Below are 18,962 nucleotides of genomic sequence, written 5' to 3'. Positions count from 1 at the left end.
AAACTGCTTGTGCTTAGTCCAATGCTGGGTACATACAGAACCGCTGATAAGCTGGAGCTGTAATTATTATTATTATTATTATTACCACCATCGCTATTATCATCATTAACGAGTTAGAGATGGAATAACAGGGAAGTAGGAGCTGAGGAGGACAGATGGGGATAGTGTTTACAAGGTAAGAAGTGTTGGATGTTATAAGCTGGGGTGCGGATATTGGGGTGGAGAGAAGAGAGAGACTGACTGAGAGACATTGAGAAAGGCTGATGGAAACTGGCCCCTCCTAACTGGGCGATGAACCCCAGTGATACAAAACAGTGGGAGGCCCTGTGGCCCCTGGGAATAGAGAAGCAGCCACACTTGCTGGGCAGGGGTGAGGCGGGGGGAGGCTCCCAGGTTCTGTATCCCGAGCTGGGACTGGGTAGAGGGCCGTGGTGCTCACGGATGGCTCCTGACCTTGCGCTACCCTCTTCTCGCTTGCCATTGCTGCCCTGGCCCCTGGCCTGGGGGATGGGTGGGGTGAGCTGGCCCAGTCCCGCCCCTCATAGGCGCTTATACTCACACGTGCCCCTCTAGGGCTGCGTAAACAGGATGGGCGCCTGGGTCAGCGGCTCCCTCCCTTGGCCTTCCCTCCCACTCGTTCCCCGGGGGTGGCTGGCGTGCCCGGCTGCCCTGCTCCGCGCCCAGCTTTCTCAGCCGGGAGCAGCCTGAACGCTGAGACACCCTGCTGACCACTCAAAGGGCTACAGCCACCTCCTTCCCCAACACCGAGGGTTCCCCCGGGGGCTCTCCCCAGAACCTCAGAAGCTGACACGCAGCCCCGCGACTGCCAGTCTCTCTCTGCAGGCTGGAAGGGGTGGAGGAACAAGAGGGCAGTCACCTGTAGGTGGCAATGCGGGAGGGGAGAGGGAGAGGAGAGGCTAAGGTGCTGAAACTGAGAAAGGCCGAGGACGGGCAGTGCCTGTCACTCTGGAGCCCCTGAGCCAGGCTGGCTGAGCCTGGGTGGGTCCTGTCCCCTGGGGCTTCCCTGTCCTTACTCCCTTGGTGGGGTTCTGCCAGTAACTCCTCTCTTCTAAGTCTGCCCCCACCCCACCGCCTCCAGGAGCCAACGACAACCTGTCTCCTTGGATGCCCCTGCCCCCACCCAGTGCCCCGAATGCCTGGGGTTGGGAAATGGGAGCACTTTTGCATCACCTCATCCGTTTATCCCTCCCTCCCTCCCTGATGCAGCTCACTCTCTGTTTCGACAGAGACTCTCAGACTCACAATAACAGCTGATTACCCTATCGGTGGCTGGGCCCTGAGTCACTGCGGGGAGGGACCTCAGGTTGCCCAGCCCTGTCACCTTCTCCCAACCTAGAGTATAAGGAGTAGTGACAGGGAGGTGGACTCTGAGAAGCCCGGGCAGTTGAGGACAGGAGAGAGAAGGCTGCAGACCCAGAGGGAGGGAGGACAGGGAGTCCGAAGGAGGAGGAAAGAGGAGGGCACACAGACGCAGAGCAAGGGCAGCAAGGAGGAGACCCTGGTGGGAGGAAGACACTCTGGAGAGAGAGGGGGCTGGGCAGAGATGAAGTTCCAGGGGTCCCTGGCCTGCCTCCTGCTGGCCCTCTGCCTGGGCAGTGGGGAGGCTGGCCCCCTGCAGAGCGGAGGGGAAAGCACTGGGACAAATATTGGGGAGGCCATCGGACATGGCATGGGAGACGCCCTGAGCCAAGGGGTGGGAAAGGCCATTGGCAAAGAGGCCGGAGGGGCAGCCGGCTCTAAAGTCAGTGAGGCCCTTGGCCAAGGGACCAGAGAAGCAGTTGGCACTGGAGTCAGGCAGGTTCCAGGCTTTGGCGCAGCAGATGCTTTGGGCAACAGGGTCGGGGAAGCAGCCCATGCTCTGGGAAACACTGGGCATGAGATTGGCAGACAGGCGGAAGACGTCATTCGACACAGAGCAGATGCTGTCCGCAGCTCCTGGCAGGGGGTGCCTGACCACAGTGGTGCTTGGGTGAGTGGCTGTGGGGCTGCGTGTGGAAATGGGAGGCTGTGGGCTGCTGGGCTGAGATTCTTGGGAAATGGTTGAAAGGATGGATGGATCTCTTACTTGCAGTTCTGGGGCAGCTTCCTTCTATGTTCCGCCCCCATCCTATGCCACCCTGGAGTCCCTCTGCCTGTCTCTCTCCCGGTCTCTCTATGATTTGCCCTGGCTCTTCTCTACCAGGGTCAGAGATGGTCCCACTAAGTGCAGGTATGTTGTTCTTGCAGGAAACTTCTGGAGGCCATGGCATCTTTGGCTCTCAAGGTGGCCTTGGAGGCCAGGGCCAGGGCAATCCTGGAGGTCTGGGGACTCCGTGGGTCCACGGATACCCCGGAAACTCAGCAGGCAGCTTTGGAATCAACCCTCAGGGAGCTCCCTGGGGTCAAGGAGGCAATGGAGGGCCACCAAACTTTGGGACCAACACTCAGGTAAAGTCACCCCCAGACCTGCTACCTGCCACCTCCCTCCCTCCAAGCTCACATGCTCCGCGTGCCTCCCTGGTCCCTCTGGATCCTACTCTCAGTCTCACCCTCTCTGCAGGGAGCTGTGGCCCAGCCTGGCTACGGTGCAGTGAGAGCCAGCAACCAGAATGAAGGGGTAAGAGGAAGGGGCTGGGAACAAATGAAGAAGCCACTGGGTGCAGGCTACGGAGAGCTGGGGAAAGACAAAGAGGAAAGCAAGATGGGGGAGTGGAGGGATTGGGGTGAGAGGAAGAGATGGGGCTGGGCGAGGTGGCTCACGCCTGTAATCCCAGCACTTTGGGAGGCCAAGGCACGTGGATCACCTGAGGTCAGGAGTTCAAGACCAGCCTGGTCAACATGGTGAAACTCTGTCTTCACTAAAAATACAAAAATCAGCCGGTCATGGTGGCATGCGCCTGTAATCGCAGCCACTTGGGAGGCGGAGGCAGGAGAATCACTTGAACCTGGGAGATGGAGGTTGCAGTGAGCCGAGATCGCATCACTGCACTCCAGCCTGAGCAACAGAGTGAGACCCTGTCTCAAAAAAAAAAAAAAAAAAAAAAAAAGGAAGAGACGGGCCTGGGCCTGGGGAGGAGGCAAATGGGAAGGGGAGGTGGGAGAAACACATTAGGAGAAAGGAAGCCAAGCCCTAAAGAATGGGAGAGGCCTGGCCTGTGTCCATGGCCGAGGCCAAAGTCTCCAAACTCACCGTCCCCAAACTCACCATCCCTTTCCCTCGACAGTGCACTAACCCCCCACCATCTGGCTCAGGCGGAGGCTCCAGCAACTCTGGGGTGAGTGGAGAGGGGCAACCCAGGAGTTGTGCACCAGGAGGAATTGGAGAAGTTCTGCTCCCCTTAGACTGGGCATCATGGAATATGGCCTGGGTGGAGAGGGAGGGAGGAGGGGCCCGTCTTGGTGCTCTGTCTTTAATCCCAGCCCTGCTCCCTTCCTGCCCCTCAGGGAGGCAGCGGCTCACAGTCAGGCAGCAGTGGCAGTGGCAGCAGTGGCAGTGGCAGCAATGGTGACAACAACAATGGCAGCAGCAGTGGTGGCAGCAGCAGTGGTGGCAGCAGTGGCAACAGCGGTGGCGGCAACAGCGGTGGCAACAGCAGTGGCAGCAGCAGTGGTGGCAGCAGTGGCAACAGTGGTGGCAGCAGCAGCAACAATGGTGGCAGCAGAGGTGACAGCGGCAGTGAGTCCTCCTGGGTGAGTTTGGCACCTCTGTGGAAGGCTGAGATGGGGTGAGGCCCTAGTGGTCCCTGCCGGGAGAGGGCTCCAAGTTTCTCTGAAAGCTGCCGCTGCCCCAGGATAGGCAGCCTCGCTGATAGTCGTCACCCTGAGGCTCCCTCAGCCTCCTGTTCCCCACCCATGCTGTGCCCCTGATGCGTGCACTATCGTTTCTGCCAGAGCCACCCCACAGCTTCTGACTCTGTATCCCTATTTTCCACTCTGTGATGGTGGGGACGTTATCCCGCCTGTCTAAGCTCTTGCAGTCAAGTCCACTTGGCAAGTCTCAGGAGACCGTTGGGTGGCGGAGAAAGAGGGGGACATGGGAGAATATGACACTTGTCTGGGAAGCTCCCAGGAGAATGGGGGCAGGACTGTGATCCGGGAGACCTACGGACGCTGACAGAGCGACGGGTGCAGACGACATTCACACATGGGGCCCCTGCACGATGGGTGTGAGGGCAGGAAGGGGCGCTGTGACCCCGCAGCTGCCACCCCAGGGCCCCGGGCCTCACTGACTCCAGAGCCGGCAGTCTCTCCAGCCTCCTGGTCAATGGCCTGTCCAACCCCTTGGCTGACGGCCTCTCCCATCCCGTGTCTTGGAGTCGAGCTGGAGAGGGAGCCACATCTGGCTTCCTCGGGGGTCGGGAAAAGTGTCAGACAGGAGGAGGTGCGTGGACACAATAAGCCGAATAACCTGAGCTGCTCTCATGCGCCGCTCCCCGTATGATCCTCCTCTCCCCCATCTAGGGCAGTTCTGGGAATGGTGACCAAGGCAGCTACGGCCGCTCCCAGGTGAGGGCTCTAGGGTCCCTTCCACTTGCTGCCCTCTGGTGGCAGGATCGCGGCTACTGCGCGGCCGGGCTCCAGGGGTTCCCACCCCCGGCCTGCGGTGGGCAGCAGCTCAGGTTCTCCAAATACCCTCGGCCACACCTGGCCTTCTCCATGCTCGGAATAACTTCCTGCAGCGACCAACAGGCTAAAGAGGGGGAAGGTCTGGAGGTTGGAAAGAGGACTGGAATCTGATTGGGGTTCCAACAAATCTGTAACACCGCTGGGAACGACTGGGTCCCCTTTAGGTCCTTTAGGACAGCGTTTGAAATCTTGCTTTCCCCTGCAGGGATCCAGCACCGGCTCCTCCTCCGGCAACCACGGTGGGAGCGGCGGAGGAAATGGACATAAACCCGGGGTGAGTGGCTGGCGTGAATCTCCCACCAACCGCGGGAAGGAAAAGAAGAGCAGCTGGTTTCACTCGCAGGATCGGGGAGCCAAGGCTCCGCGGAGATGGGGCTGGATGGCCGCGGAGGTGGAGCGGAAGCGGCTCGCCCCAGGGTTAAAATGCTGCCATTTTGGGGCTGGGACTGGTCTGGGAGGGGACTGAGGGAAAGTCTCCCCTTTCTCTCCTCGGCAGTGTGAAAAGCCAGGGAATGAAGCCCGCGGGAGCGGGGAATCTGGGATTCAGGTGAGAGCCAAAGTCTCTTAAGTCTCCTGGGGACTGCAGTTCCTGCCCAGGACTGTGCCCGCTCCTCCTAACTCAACTCTGCTCAACCCCCTCCTGCCTTGTCTGCAGGGAACTGACTATTTCGGCAGAAGAAACCAAATGCACTCCTAAAAATGCTAACGATTTCCAAAGTACTAATTAATTGCAAATCTTGCTGTGATATACCTCACCTTATACCACAGATGGGGCTGGGAGAAATTCCATGTAAACCGGTCCTTTTAGAAGCACAATTGTCTTAAGTGTCCTCTATCCAGCCGGGGAACAGACTGTGGTGAACTCTGGGGGATTCAGAGTGCTTCGGAAAAACATTCCCCCCAGTTTTGCTGGAAATGTGGGCTTTATGTCAGCACCTGTGGTGCTGAGAGTTAGTGTCACGGAGATCTTGTGAAAGTGCAGGTTGCTCTAACAGGGCTGGGTCGGGCTGAGCCGGTTAGCCGCGTTGCTAACAAGCTCCTGGGTGAGGCGTTGGTGGGAAAGGACCCACGTGGCCAGGGGCAAGGCCAGACCGGAGGTGCTGGGGCTGAGTAGAGACATCTCTTTTTGGATAATCTATGAGGGATACTAACCTTTTATGGGAACAAACTGGTTTTTTAAAAAAAATTTCTTCCCATTTGTAACCCTCTTTCTAGTTTGTGTTTTTTTCCTTTTTGAGATGGAGTCCCGCTCTGTTACCCAGGCTGGAGGGCAGTGGTGCGATCTGAGCTCACTGGAAACTCCACCTCCTGGGTTCAAGCGATTCTCTTACCTCAGCCTCCCGAGTAGCTGGGATTACAGACGCCAGCCACCACCTCTGGCTATTTTTTTTTTGTATTTTTAGTAGAGACGGGGTTTCACCATGTTGGCCAGGCTGGTCTCAAACTCCTGATCTCAGGTGATCTGTCCGCCTCTGCCTCTCAAAGTGCTGGGATTACAGGCATGAGCTACTGCACCCGGACTTTTCTTGTTTTTTAATATACCGCAGTTTTAAGTATATAAGTAGTCAAAAAGCAGCCATCTTTTCCTCTATGGTTTTTGCTCTTGGTGTACCGCTTTAAGGTAATTTTCTTCTAGCACTATGCATACTCCTGCAATTTCACTTTTTCAATTTAACTGGGATGCATCTGGACTTTGTTTTCCTATATGCTGTCTAGTCCCACCCCTCCATCTAACCAGACTTACCCTGTGCTTTGTATCTGAGCTGTGTCCTCCTTTATGAGGGGAAAACTGGTTAAAAACAGAGAGGAGGAAATTGATGAGCTAGAACTAAAATTTTCCCCCAAAATACTTCACTGATATTCCCAGTCCCATGTATTCAATCACTTCAACCACTGATTTAAAATGCCTCTTGTAAATACCTTAGTATTTTGGGGAGTTTCTGGGAATTCTGTCGGACAGGACTGCTTTATTTATGGTAGCTTTAGAGTTATGTTACAATCTACCTCTTATCTTCACTTACCATTTATCTTTTCCAGTGTTTTCTTACCTATTCTTAGACTTTCATCCTCCTAAAAAAATGTCAGTGTTCGGACCAGTTCCAAAAGAGAGTGCCATTAGGATTCTTAATCATATTAAATCAATACATTAATTTTCGGGGGTGGCCTCAGGATCTTCAGCAGGGGTCTGTGTTTCTTTGTCTCACCCTGCAGGGCTTCAGAGGACAGGGAGTTTCCAGCAACATGAGGGTAAGAGGATGGTAGATGTGGGGTCAGAGACTGTGCCGGTAGTAAGTGGGGTTGAGGTCTGTTCTCCAGGAGCAATACTGGCAGACAGGTGGTCCCACATCCCTGCCAGGTCTACCTGAGAGCTCTGGGAACGAGGAAGTACTGATGGGTCTGGGAATTCGCCATGTTTCACAGCAGATAAAGCAGGACTCCAGAGGAGCCCACCTCTCCCTTAAGAGGGGACCAGCCAGTCTACTCTATGCCGCCTCAGCCCCCACTGGCTCTCCAGCTAGCATCCCCTTTTTTTACTAATGCCAATCAGCCCAGACAGGGTCCTTCAGTTTGAGTCAATTTAGTGTAACAGCCTGGATCACTCCAGCTCCAAAGCCAGGAGAGAATTCGGATGCTTTGCTGGCAAAGCCCTCCCTGATGGATTTTGGGCGGCTTGCAGAAATGAACATAAACAGAGATGGCGATGTTATCTATGCACATCGTAAGTGAGCAGCCACCCGACCCACAGGAGCTTGAAACGAGATCTCAGGGCAGATGGAACTTCCCTCAGAGAAGGACCTCTTTCTCAGGCCTCTGGGAAGTCCTCTGTCATGCTCATGTCTCAGTCCCCCGATTCAGGAATCCCTCACCGACACCCTACTTCCCTGCCCTCTCGTCCCCCTGCCCGCCTGCCTCCCCATCAACTCCTCTCCTTTTTCTCTCTCCCTAGGAAACAAGCAAAGAGGGCAATCGCCTCCTTGGAGGCTCTGGAGACAATTATCGGGTGAGCCTAGGGGCAGACAGGGTTGGCTTTAGGAGAAGGGATGGTGAAGCATGCTAAGATCCTGGGAAGAGAAACAAAAATATCAGTTTCTTCTTGCAAGCTGCTCTGAATCTGTGTCCAGTGACCATCAAGAGACCAAAACAGGGGTCTGGGATCCCCATCTCCATCTTTGGTTCATTCATTCCTTCCTTCCTTTTGATTTGGATCGGAGCCATGTTACTTTCGTAAGGGGAAAAAACAGATAAAAGTAACAGAAGAATGGTCAAGGGGATTTCCATACTTAGGGAGGCAGTGTTGAGAAGGAGAAAGTCACTGAGCTTTGAGGTAGAAGATGAGGTTTCGAAAGCCAGCTCTGGCCAGGCACCAGCATGACTGTAATCCCAGCACTTTGGGAGGCTGAGGTGTGGGGATCATTTGAGTCCAGAAGTTTGAGACCAGCCTGAGCAACATAGGAAGACCCTGTCTCTACTTTTTAAAAAGAAAATAATAGGCCATGTGCAGTGGCTCACACCTGTAATGTGATCCTGTAATGTAATCCTAGGTAGCTAGGATTACATGCCTCAGCCTCCCAAGTAGCTGGGATTACAGGCATGTGCCACCATGCCTGACTAATTTTGTATTTTTAGTAGAGATGGGGTTTCACTATGTTGGCCAGGCTGTTTTCGAACTCCTGACCTCAGGTGATCCACCCGCCTCGGCCTCTCAAAGTGCTGGGATTACAGGCGTGACCCACCATGCCCAGCCTCAAAAAAATTTAAGATATATATTAAAAACACCACCAGCTCTATCATGTCATCTGTGTATCTTCAGGCAAGTCAGCTAACCTCTCCGAGCCTGAGCTTCCTCCAGTAAAATGAGGACAGTGAAGCCTGACTCACGCAGCCTTCAGTTACTGTACAGCTTTCCATGTCACCACCAGACCAAAGTGTTGTGGAGTCCAGACTCTGGAGACAGATGCTACATAAGGCATGGTGCTTGGCGTGCCGTGGGACTACACGTTAGCTAATCTCATTTACTTGAGGTGTTTTGGGGACAGACCAGGATGGAGGCAAGAGTCTGAATATTGAGATTCAGGGGACTGGGTGGGGTTCCATGGGAGCAAGCCATTCTAAGAAGGCTTTCCCAGGTGAATTTTTGGTGCTGTGTAAGGAAGAGAAGGCAGCTTTATAGAGAGGAGGACAGGAAGCCTGGACCGAGGTGGGGATGAAGCAATCCGGGGCAGGTTGACAGGTGGCAGGCATGATAGGAAGCATAAGCCTTGGACATCGGTCCCCCTTTTCCCCACCCAGGGGCAAGGGTCGAGCTGGGGCAGTGGAGGAGGTGACGCTGTTGGTGGAGTCAATACTGTGGTGAGTGGAGGCAACACTCCACCGTGGGCTGGGACCACGGTGTCACGCAATCCTCGCCTCCCCTCCTGCCACTCAGATCTCCCGACTCGGGCTCACAAAGTGGGTTCTTCTCTCATCCCATATCTCCTTGGTTTCATAGAACTCTGAGACGTCTCCTGGGATGTTTAACTTTGACACTTTCTGGAAGGTGAGTTCTGTGAGATGGCTCTGTTCACTCGCATTTGGAAAACCAACCCCTGCCCTTGGCCCCACAGTCTGGGGTCCTCTTTCTAAACCAACAGTCAGCAGTGGCCCTTGACCTCTCTCGGCCAATTACCTTATGACTCAATTTGGCCATTCTTCTTTTTGTTTCCTCCATAGAATTTTAAATCCAAGCTGGGTTTCATCAACTGGGATGCCATAAACAAGGTAAGGGCTGGACATCTTCGTCGGAGAGGGCTATAGGGAAGAAAGCTAAACCTCCGCTCTGTGAGCTGGGGAAACAGTGATGCTGGCCACTGAGGAAGCATTTAGGCCGGTGCTAAAAACAAAAACTAAACACACTGGGGGTGGAGGAGGGAGGACAGAGGAGACCTGAAAAGAGGGGGAGAATCTGGAGCAGCTGAGATTGAGGTTGAGCAGAGGGGACGGGCTTCTTTGCTGTTTCAACATATAGACCCGAGCAGGTCCTGAACCTCACTTTCCCCTTTGAGATGGGGAAGGTTAAGGGGAGAGTAGATTGACTCCTAGAGGGCACATGGAATGAGGAGTGAGGTGGAGCTAAGAGGTCCCAAGAGGAAGGGCACCCAGAGAAAGGAACCAGCACTGGCCGAGAGCCTCAGGGGTGACAGGCATTAGTCTCTCCCGCACAAACAAAAACACAGCTGGGGCGCAGAACCCCTCCCTCCTTCCTCCCTGCCTACCCTTCCCTCTTGCAGGGGAACCCCTGGCCAGGCTGCTTGGATACCTGAGTAGCACAGGCACCTCTAGAGTAGAGGGGGCTGGACTGGAAGGGAGGGGAGGAAGGACAGGTGGACAACCCATGCAGACACACCCCCGGCAGAAGCTGCGATTGGTGATTGGAGGATGGGTTTTTGAGACACTCTATTTTTTTTTTTTTTAAGAGTATGAATTAATTGTCAAAGTTTAAACATGGGGAGACTTCACATAATGATTTGGATTTCTGGTTTCTTTCAAAAACTTTGGTAACACTGGGTTCCATTTCCATGGGGTGGGGTTAGGCTAGAGCTGAGAAACAGCTGCTGCTTGGCCCAGGTGGGGGGTGTTGGGAATGGGTGGGGGGGTCACTCCCTAGTGGCCAGACTGTCCCTACCTGTCACAGTCATTTTAGCCACCTGACTGGCCCCTGTGAGCAGTGGAGTTTCTGGCCTTTAATGTAAAAGAGAGAAGACTGGGCTCAGGAAAATCTAAGTCTGACCTTTTAGGAAGGAGATTGAGGAGACAGGAGAGTACAGATGTTCCCACCCAGCTACAGTGGATTCATGTTCTCTGTTTCTTTTCTTTTTTCTTTTTCTTTCTTTTTCTTTCTTTTTTTTTTTTTTTTTGGTGAGACAGAGTCTCGCTCTGTCACCCAGGTTGGAGTGTAGTGGTTCGATCTCAGCTCAATGCAGCCTCTGCCTCCTGGGTTCAAAATGATTCTCCTGCCTCAGCCGCTCCACTAGCTGGGTTTACAGGTGCCCGCCACCACGCCCGGGTAATGTTTGTATTTTTAGTAGAGATGGGCTTTCACTATGTTGGCCAGGCTGGTCTCGAACTCCTGACCTCCAGTGATCTGCCCACCTTGGCTTCCCAAAATGTTGGGATTACAGGCGTGAGTCACTGCATCTGGCCTCTCTGTTTCACAGAGAACAGTTTCTGGTAGGAGCAAGACTCTTTCCTGGGTCACAGGGAACTTAGGGTCTGATGGGAGAGCCGGGGCACATACAGACACTTCCCAGAGAGCCAGGACAGACACCCTGCCAGTTTTGCCCATCTAGGGCGGCAGTCGAGGGAGTGATCGCAGTGAGGCAGGATCCATCTGGGCCAGCTCCTCAAGGGGCAGATCTCCTAGAAAGCAGGGCAGGGCAGAGGTGGGCAGGGGAGAGAATGGAGCCCCATTCTTCACAGTGGGGTGAGGGAGCTGAGGACTTCAGCCAGAGTGAGGAGGGAGCAGAGGGGAACGCAGTGTAATGTTCCTGACGATGCAGGGGGTTCTTAAGCCCAAGCCAGGATATCTGGGTTTGTTTGGATAGCAGTGGTGGGCAAAAAGGTCCCTGTAGGTTTCTGGAGCAGGGGTCTCTTATACCCTTGTGCTGGCTCACGATGCCCTGGAATTCCTATTTCTCAAGCTCTCTCTTAGAACCTATTTCTGGCCAGGCGCGGTGGCTCACGCCTGTAATCCTAGCACTTTGGGAGGCCAAGGCTGGCAGATCACTTGAGGTCAGGAGTCTGAAACCAGCCTGGCCAGTGTGGTGAAACCCCATCTCTACTAAAAATACAAAAATTAGCCAGGCGTGGTGGTGTGCGCCTGTAGTCCCAGCTACTTGGGAGGCTGAGGCAGGAGAATCGCTTGAACCTGGGAGGTGGAGGTTGCGGTGAGCTGATATCGTGCCACTGCACTCCAGCCTGGGCGACAGAGCGAGACTCCATCTCAAAAAAAAAAAAAAAAAAAAACCTGTTTCTTTGCCCAGGACCAGAGAAGCTCTCGCATCCCGTGACCTCCAGACAAGGAGCCACCAGATTGGATGGGAGCCCCCACACTCCCTCCTTAAAACACCACCCTCTCATCACTAATCTCAGCCCTTGCCCTTGAAATAAACCTTAGCTTCCCCACACTCCTGGCCTCTGCTCCTTTCTTACGTCTCTGCTGTTGTCCAGGGTGGTGTGGAAGGGGTGGCTGCAGCCCCACAGCTTCGGGAAACGGGCTGGAGGAGGCCCGGCAGGTGGAAAGGGGACACTCTGAGGCAGGTCCTAGTCTTGAGGTTTTGCTAGAATTAGGTTCTGCTGGAGGCTGGGGAACTTGGGATAGAAAACATTGTATGCTCTGGGACAGGGAGAGTTGGTTAGTACCTCTCTCTCTCCCTGTGTTTCCCAAAATGGTTTCCTGGTGTCCCTAAAGACTCTCAGCTCCTCCCATCCCCAACCTTAGTCACAATGACATTCTGAAGGCTGAGATAGGGCAGTAGCAGGAGGAGGGGTGGGTGAGTGGGCCCAGGCTCTCTGCTAACCTGCTCCCCGCCTTTCATCCACAGAACCAGGTCCCGCCCCCCAGCACCCGAGCCCTCCTCTACTTCAGCCGACTCTGGGAGGTAGGAGAATTCTTGCTGTTTGAAGAACTGGGGGCCTGGCCCTCCTGACTCTCCCCAAGCCTCCCTCAAGGCAGCCACCCTCTGCTCCAACCACCTGTTTCAAAACTCCCCCCCTTTTTTTTTTGAGACAGAGTCTCGCTCTATCACCCAGGCTGAAGTACAGTGGCGCTATCTCGGCTGACTGCAAACTCCTGCCTCCCAGGTTCACTCCATTCTCCTGCCTCAGCCTCCCGAGTAGCTGGGACTACAGGCGCCTGCCACCGTGCCCGGCTAATTTTTTTTTGTATTTTTAGTAGAGACGGGGTTTATACCATGTTAGCCAGGATAGTCTCAATCTCTTGACCTCATGATCCACCTGCCTCGGCCTCCCAAAATGCTGGGATTACAGGCGTGAGCCACCGCGCCCAGCCAACTCCCCCTCTTCATTTTTGAGACAGCTCATCCAAATCTTATCACCCAAATCTTATCACCAATACTATCTCAAGTGCTGACACCCTCAATCTCCCACGTGCTTACCTTCCTCCAACCCCAAACCACACCCAAAAGCTCCTTCCTACCCGAGATCTGGAAACCCCCCCAATTTGCTGCATAGACCACCCCGTGGGTTCTGCCTCCCCGGCCCACTCTGCCCTCCTTCTCCCTGCAGGATTTCAAACAGAACACTCCTTTCCTCAACTGGAAAGCAATTATTGAGGTAAGGGGGGCAGGACTTCTCAGCTCTGGGACACAGGGTTCGGGGCCCTGGGCGAGCCACTGACCCAGGTGTCTGTCCCAGTTTCTTCCCCTCCCTTCCCACTTTCCCAGGCTTTGTGCAATCCCGAGTGGGGGCGGGGTGAGAGGGAGAAGCCATGAGTCACTGAGGAGCAGGGTGGGAGGACCTCCCTAGCATAAAAGCCGAGGCCGAGGGCTGGGGCCTCCACAGGCACATGAACATGAAGCCGGCCACTGCCTCTGCTCTGCTCCTGCTCCTGCTGGGCCTGGCCTGGACCCAGGGGAGCCACGGCTGGGTGGGTACCGCAGGGTGCGCAGGTGCGGGGAGACCGTGTTCAGGGGAAGAAGGGGCCTAGGCTGGGGCATGGGGAGGACAGCTGAGGTGGAACGGGAGGGCGGTGTGCAGGGGTCAGGTCCCTGTCTAGTGGAGGCAGCTGCTGAGGGTCTGAAGACCTGGGTCAGGGAGGTTGGGGAGAACCTCTGGGCGGTGCCAAAGACCACACTCCAATTCTGCATGGCCAGTAGCCTTTGAGAAACAGGACCCGTGGGCACTGAGACAAGGGCTGCCTGCTCCCGTGTCTACGTGTGCCAAGTATATGAGGCCGGACAGGTGGGGCCCTGCAAAGGGGGAGGTCGAGGCGCTCCAGCTAAGTGCGGTCATGCATGCGTGTGTGAACAGGGTGGCGTGTTGTCTGATGTTTCACGAAGAACCAGGATGCTGATCTCTAATTGTAACTAATTTAATTTTTAAGTAGACCAAGCAAAAAATATCTGGAGGCCCATGGTCAAGCAGTTTGTGACCTCAGGGTTAGGGCTTGCAGTGGGGTTTAGGTTCAAGGTCAGGTATGGATAAGGTAGAATTAATGCTGGAGTCAGGACTTCACTGTCACTCTGTGTGTGTCTGTGGCAGGGCGGACGGTCCAAGTGGAGAAGCCGTGATGGCAGGAACTGAACCTCTTTTCAACGCTTAGAGTTTCTCCTCCTGCGCTGGGGCTGGGGGGGGCGGGGGTTGTCCGGTGCATCTGCAGTGTCTTAAGTTGCTTTATCTGTTTTCTTGTATTTCTCTTCTTTTGCTTCCTGTGGTCCAGAGCTAACCTAAGCACGCAGCTTCTGCAGATAACAACCCCTCCTTCAAGCACCCGGTGGGGCATGGCGTCGGTGTGCAGGGACTAAGGGCCTAAGGGCGTAGGAGCAGGACTTGGTGCAGGCAGAAGGCGGGCTGGGCTGCGGTGCCTGCGTCTGCCCCGGAGGAGCCTGCATGGCTGCAGCTCACTTGTTCTAGCTCAGTCTTAGGCTGGGGCTGCCAACTCTCCCACGGCATGGGTGGGGAAGGTGTTGCCAAACCTGGTTCTCTCCCTGGCTCCCAATGCTGAGTGTGGATATCTGTCTTCTATCTATCTGGGCCATCAGCTCCTCCAGGCTCACTGCCTTCTCTATAGGTAGCACGTGGAAAGGGGTGGGGTGAGGGAGAAACTGGAGCTCTGAAAGCCTGGCAATGCCCGTACGACTGCGGAGGCACGAACTGTGGCCCCTTCTTCCTTTCAGGGTGCGGACGCGTCATCACTGCAGAAACGTGCAGGCAGAGCCGATCAGGTGAGTCTCTGTCCTCAGGTTACCCTGCAGGGTCCTTGGTCCCCCTTGGCCTTGCTCCCGGGTCTGGGCAATCTGAAATTCTCTTTCACTCCTCCATTCAATGGCTTTCTCAGCCGGGTGCAGGATGGCAGGAGGTGGCAGCTGTAACTTCCAAGGTGAGACATCTACCATGGACCTGCTGGGTTACGTCCTGGCACTTCTTTTCTTGGTCTCCTACCCTCACCTCCCAAGTAACACTTGAAGAGTTGGGAGAGGTCTTGAGGGCAGGAGGAGGAGTAGGAGGAGGAGGCGGTGGCCATTTGGGCTAGGACAGTAAAGGCAGGTGAGGGTGGGGGCCCTGGCTGGCTGAAGGAGATTGTATAAAAGAAAACATGTGACACAAGGAGGGGAGAAGGCAGGTGTTTTAGGAAAGGTCTGGTCCAGGCAGGAAGGTGGGATGTTTATTCCAGAGCAAAATGGCCTTCGTCCGTCTGTTCTAACCGCCATGCCCACTTCTTCCACAGAACTACAATTACAACCAGCATGCGTATCCCACTGCCTATGGTGGGCAGTACTCAGTCAAGACCCCTGCAAAGGTGAGACCGGCAACCGCCCTGTCTTCCCGCTGGGGGCTCTGCATGAGGGATGGGGAGAGAGGCTTTCACTGCCGGGGTCCTCTGGGTTGGTTGCCTGAGGCCGGATCCCACTATCTTTGAGTCCAGGCCTCCCCACCCCTTTGCAAGGGAGACTCGGGTTCCCTGAGACAGTTTGGAAGTGGAGGGCAGGAGGGTTCAATGCGCCTCACACCCACCCAGTCAGAAAAGGTTAAAAAGGAGCAGCAGCAACAGAGAAAACTGAGAACCAACACCCTCTCCAAGAAGAATATAGGCTTTAAAAAATCATGACACCTGCAAAACACGCAAGCAGCTCTTCCTCACAGGTTCCCTCTCTGTGGACCTTTTTTTCGGGGGAAGATGGAATGGAGGGCGAGGAAAGCAGACTAGCACTTAGGGGAGGCTGGCCTGGGGATGCCTGGTTGGCGGTGAAATGAATGCTTTATTCCACAAAGGAAATGAAAAGAAAAAATACGTGAGAATTTGGTTTCATCCCGTTGCAAAGAAGGCAATCTCATAACATCAGTAAATGAATATGCTAAGTACAAATTTGGCTGACAAAGCAACAGCAGGCTGTGTATTTCCATCTCTCATGACAATAAAGTCCCCGCCCTTGGGGAGAGGACCTTCCACTGAGAGACGAGAAACTACAGGCCGGTGAGAGGAGGGACATGCAGCTTCTACTGCCTGTGGCTTCCACTCTGCTGAGTTATCTGTGGCTTCCACTCTGCCGGGTTGTCTGTGGTCAATGTCTCCCTACCTGGCAGGCCAAAGCGAGGCCTATCCTCTTTTGACCCCCTTGGTCAGTACGTGCCCAGGAACCATGTTCAATATCATCTTGGATCAAGTGCACTCAGGATGATAAATGTGCTGTGAAACCAACTCCACAGCCTGAATGTCCACAGTCAGACTGGAAAACCTTGGTGATAGCCCTGGTGTGAGCCTGCCCTTGCTGCTGGGCCCTTCATGAGCGCAGAGGCCATGGCAGAGTACAGGGAGGCCATGAGCCCCACATCACTTTCCTTTGATCTTTTTGCAGGGGGGAGTCTCACCTTCTTCCTCGGTGAGTATGGGGGCCTGATCTTCATCTGGCTGGAGAGAGAAGGGGCCTGAGGCCAGAGGGTATGGAAGGGACCCTGTGGTGGCCACTCAGACTTTCTCTTTTTCCGGCAGGCTTCCCGGGTGCAACCTGGCCTGCTGCAGTGGGTGAAGTTTTGGTAGGTGAGTGTCAGAGTGAGCCGACCCAGGCCACATCCTGGGAGTGGAGGCACAGTCACCCGGGGCAGGGCCAGGATCTTGGTATATCCTCAGATCTCAGTGGGCAGCGACATGAAGTCAGGTATGCTCTGGGTGCGTGCTCTAAAGGTGTTAAGGAAGAGGGGACCTCATGGTGGGGTGTGGAGAAAGACCCATAATAAAGTGATCTAGGGCTGGGTGCAGTGGCTCATGCCTGTACTCTCTGTGCTTTGGGAGGCTGGGGTGGGAGGATCACTTGAGTCTGGGAGTTTGAGACCAGACTGGGCAATATAGCAAGACCCCATCTCTAAAAGAACAAAACAAACCAAACCAAAACAAAACAAACCAAACCAAAACAAAACAAACCATTCCAGCCTGGGAAACATGGCAAAACCCCGTCTACTAAAAATACAAAAAATTAGCCAGGTGAGGTGGTGCATGATTGTAAACCCAGCTACTCTGGAGGCTGAGGTGAGAGAATCACCTGAGCTTGGGAGGTTGAGGCTGCTGTGAATTGCGATTGCACCGCTGCACTCCAGCCTGGGCAATCACAGTGAGACCTTGTCTCAAAACAAACAAACAAACAAATGAAAAACATTAGCCAGGCATGGTGACACATGCCTGTAGTTCTAGCTACTTGGAAGGCAGAGGCAGGAAGATCACTTGAGCCCAGGAGTTCAAAACTGCAGTGAGCTATGATCACACCATTGCACTCCAGTCTGGGCCACAGAGGGAGGCCCTGTCTGGAAAGAAAGAGAGAAAGAGAGAGAGAGAAAGAGGGAAAGAAAGCAAGCAAGAGAGAAAGAAGAAAGAAAATGACCTAGGACCCTCGGAAAGCACCTTAAGGTGGGACCACATAGGCACAGCTCTGAGAAGATGGTGTTCTAGATGGAGCACAGGGACCGGGATAGAGATGTTACAGGGGAACTGTGGAGGAAAGAGCCTCCTGGTGGAAGGGTTCAGAGGTGGGACGCAGCGAGGCTGCATGGGCGAGAGGTGATAGCTTAGCTCGGCAGAACCACAAACTCTGTTTTAGGCGGAGCAAAAGTGAGGGGCACCACAGGCGAACAGGTAGGACAGCAAAAGAATGGTGGGTGCCCAGACACTGGGTGAAAAGATGCCCCGTTTCCGCAGGTTTAGGAGTGGCCACGTGCTACCATTTGATTTTCTTTCTTCTAGGCAATTTCTTGCAACCACCACCGAGGCCCCGAAAAGCACTGGTCGTCAGGGAGCTCCTCCCCTTGGCCCCCAGCCTGTGCCAGCCCTGGCCCGGCTGCCACACCTCTGTTTCCTAGGCTGGGGACCCAGCTTGTCTCTCCTTGTTTCTTCCCACTGCACTGTGGTGCTTCAGTGGCCACCAGCCTCGTCAGATACACCAGCATCTTTCTGTACCTCCTCCCTTTGGTGACCTGAAGTCACTGTGACAGTTCTCCAGGAAGGAGGAGCTTCCTACTTTTGAGTTTCTCTGTGGAAATAAAACATGAATCTTGTTTCCCTACGACTTTCTCAAATTTTATTCTTTAATGCTATGTTGATGGCCTGGCTCAGGGAGGATGGAAGAGTGATTCAGGGGCAGCTAATCTGCCTTCTGCCTGAAACTGGTATAAAGCACAGAGGCTGAGAGAGATGAGACCTGGGTTTTATTTCTGACAAGAAGCCTGCATTGTGCCTCAGTTTCCTCATCTGTAAAAAAATAATCATTGCCCAACCTCTATCTGAATACCATTCTTTTTTTTAGAGACTGAATCTCACTCTGTGGCCCAGGCTAGAGTGCAGTGGCACGATCTCGGCTCACTGCAACCTCCGCCTCCTGGGTTCATGCAATTCTCCTGCTTCAGCCTCCTGAATAGCTAGGATTACACGCATGCACCACCACACCTGGCTAATTTTTGTATCTTTAGTACAAATGGGGTTTCACCATGTTGGCCAGGGTGTTCTCGAACTCCTGACCTCAGGTGATCTACCCGCCTCGGCCTCCCAAAGTTGCTGGGATTACAGGCGTAAGCCACCATGCCCGGCTTGAATACTGTTCTTCTTCTTTTTTTTTCTTGAGACGGAGTCTCAGCTCTGTCACCCAGGCTGGAGAGCAGTGGCGCGATCTCCGCTCACTGCAAGCTCCGCCTCCCAGGTTCACATCATTCTCCTGCCTCAGCCTCCCGAGTAGCTGGGACTACAGGCGCCCGCCACCACGCCCGGCTAATTTTTTGTATTTTTTAGTAGAGACGGGTTTCACCGTGTTAGCCAGGATGATCTCCATCTCCTGACCTCGTGATCCGCCCGCCTCGCCCTCCCAAAGTGCTGGGATTACAGGCGTGAGCCACTGCGCCCGGCCTGAATACTGTTCTTTTTGCACTTGAAGCAGCCACAGGTGTTTTGTTGGCCTGAAAAAGCGACAATGGAAATATTCAAGTCAGGAGCAGGGGGAAAGAGGTTGTTCAAAACGGGAGGTCAGTCCCAGAAGGTCAGGGAGAGGGCAGGAAACAGGAGCGAGGTGCTGATAGAGACTGTGCTTCTCCACATGGACAGGCTGCCGTGGGGATGGGGGCGTGGTTGGGGAGACGCGCTT

At 54.4% G+C, this 18,962-nt stretch overlaps 1 protein-coding gene across 50 annotated transcripts; it reads left to right on the top strand.

Moving 5' to 3' along the window:
- The first annotated feature begins 590 nt into the window (after positions 1-590).
- DMKN (dermokine) lies at positions 591-17,894 on the top strand. 50 transcript variants are annotated; one of them, XM_063600137.1, is made up of 22 exons: positions 1,274-1,990; positions 2,248-2,448; positions 2,561-2,617; positions 3,225-3,275; positions 3,445-3,690; positions 4,462-4,506; positions 4,832-4,900; positions 5,123-5,173; positions 6,838-6,873; positions 7,574-7,627; positions 8,917-8,976; positions 9,116-9,163; positions 9,337-9,384; positions 12,207-12,263; positions 12,910-12,957; positions 14,520-14,567; positions 14,681-14,722; positions 15,071-15,142; positions 16,200-16,223; positions 16,334-16,381; positions 17,433-17,467; positions 17,576-17,894. In XM_063600137.1, the coding sequence occupies exons 1-20, from the start codon at positions 1,565-1,567 to the stop codon at positions 16,379-16,381; spliced, it is 1,731 nt and encodes a 576-aa protein (XP_063456207.1). In that variant the 5' UTR covers positions 1,274-1,564; the 3' UTR covers positions 17,433-17,467; positions 17,576-17,894. The 50 variants fall into 50 exon arrangements, with proteins under 50 accessions (XP_063456210.1, XP_063456225.1, XP_063456218.1 ...); XM_063600136.1 differs by lacking the exon at positions 17,433-17,467 and having other exon boundaries at positions 1,275-1,990; XM_063600140.1 differs by lacking the exons at positions 4,462-4,506; positions 17,433-17,467 and having other exon boundaries at positions 591-1,990.
- The last annotated feature ends 1,068 nt before the right edge of the window (positions 17,895-18,962 follow it).

The sequence above is a fragment of the Pan paniscus genome, chromosome 20, assembly GCF_029289425.2.
Source record: "Pan paniscus chromosome 20, NHGRI_mPanPan1-v2.0_pri, whole genome shotgun sequence".
Classification (NCBI taxonomy): Eukaryota; Metazoa; Chordata; class Mammalia; order Primates; family Hominidae; genus Pan; species Pan paniscus.
The sequence above is the reverse complement of the archived record's forward strand: the minus strand, read 5'-3'. Positions and strand labels throughout refer to the sequence as shown.

Bases quoted from the DNA above. Each gene is read 5' to 3' on its own strand.
- DMKN (XM_063600137.1), top strand. From the start codon at position 1,565: ATGAAGTTCCAGGGGTCCCTGGCCTGCCTCCTGCTGGCCCTCTGCCTG. The intron at 2,449-2,560 runs GTAAAGTCACCC...CCCTCTCTGCAG, and splicing joins ACTTTGGGACCAACACTCAG to GGAGCTGTGGCCCAGCCTGG. The intron at 9,385-12,206 runs GTAAGGGCTGGA...TTTCATCCACAG, and splicing joins ACTGGGATGCCATAAACAAG to AACCAGGTCCCGCCCCCCAG.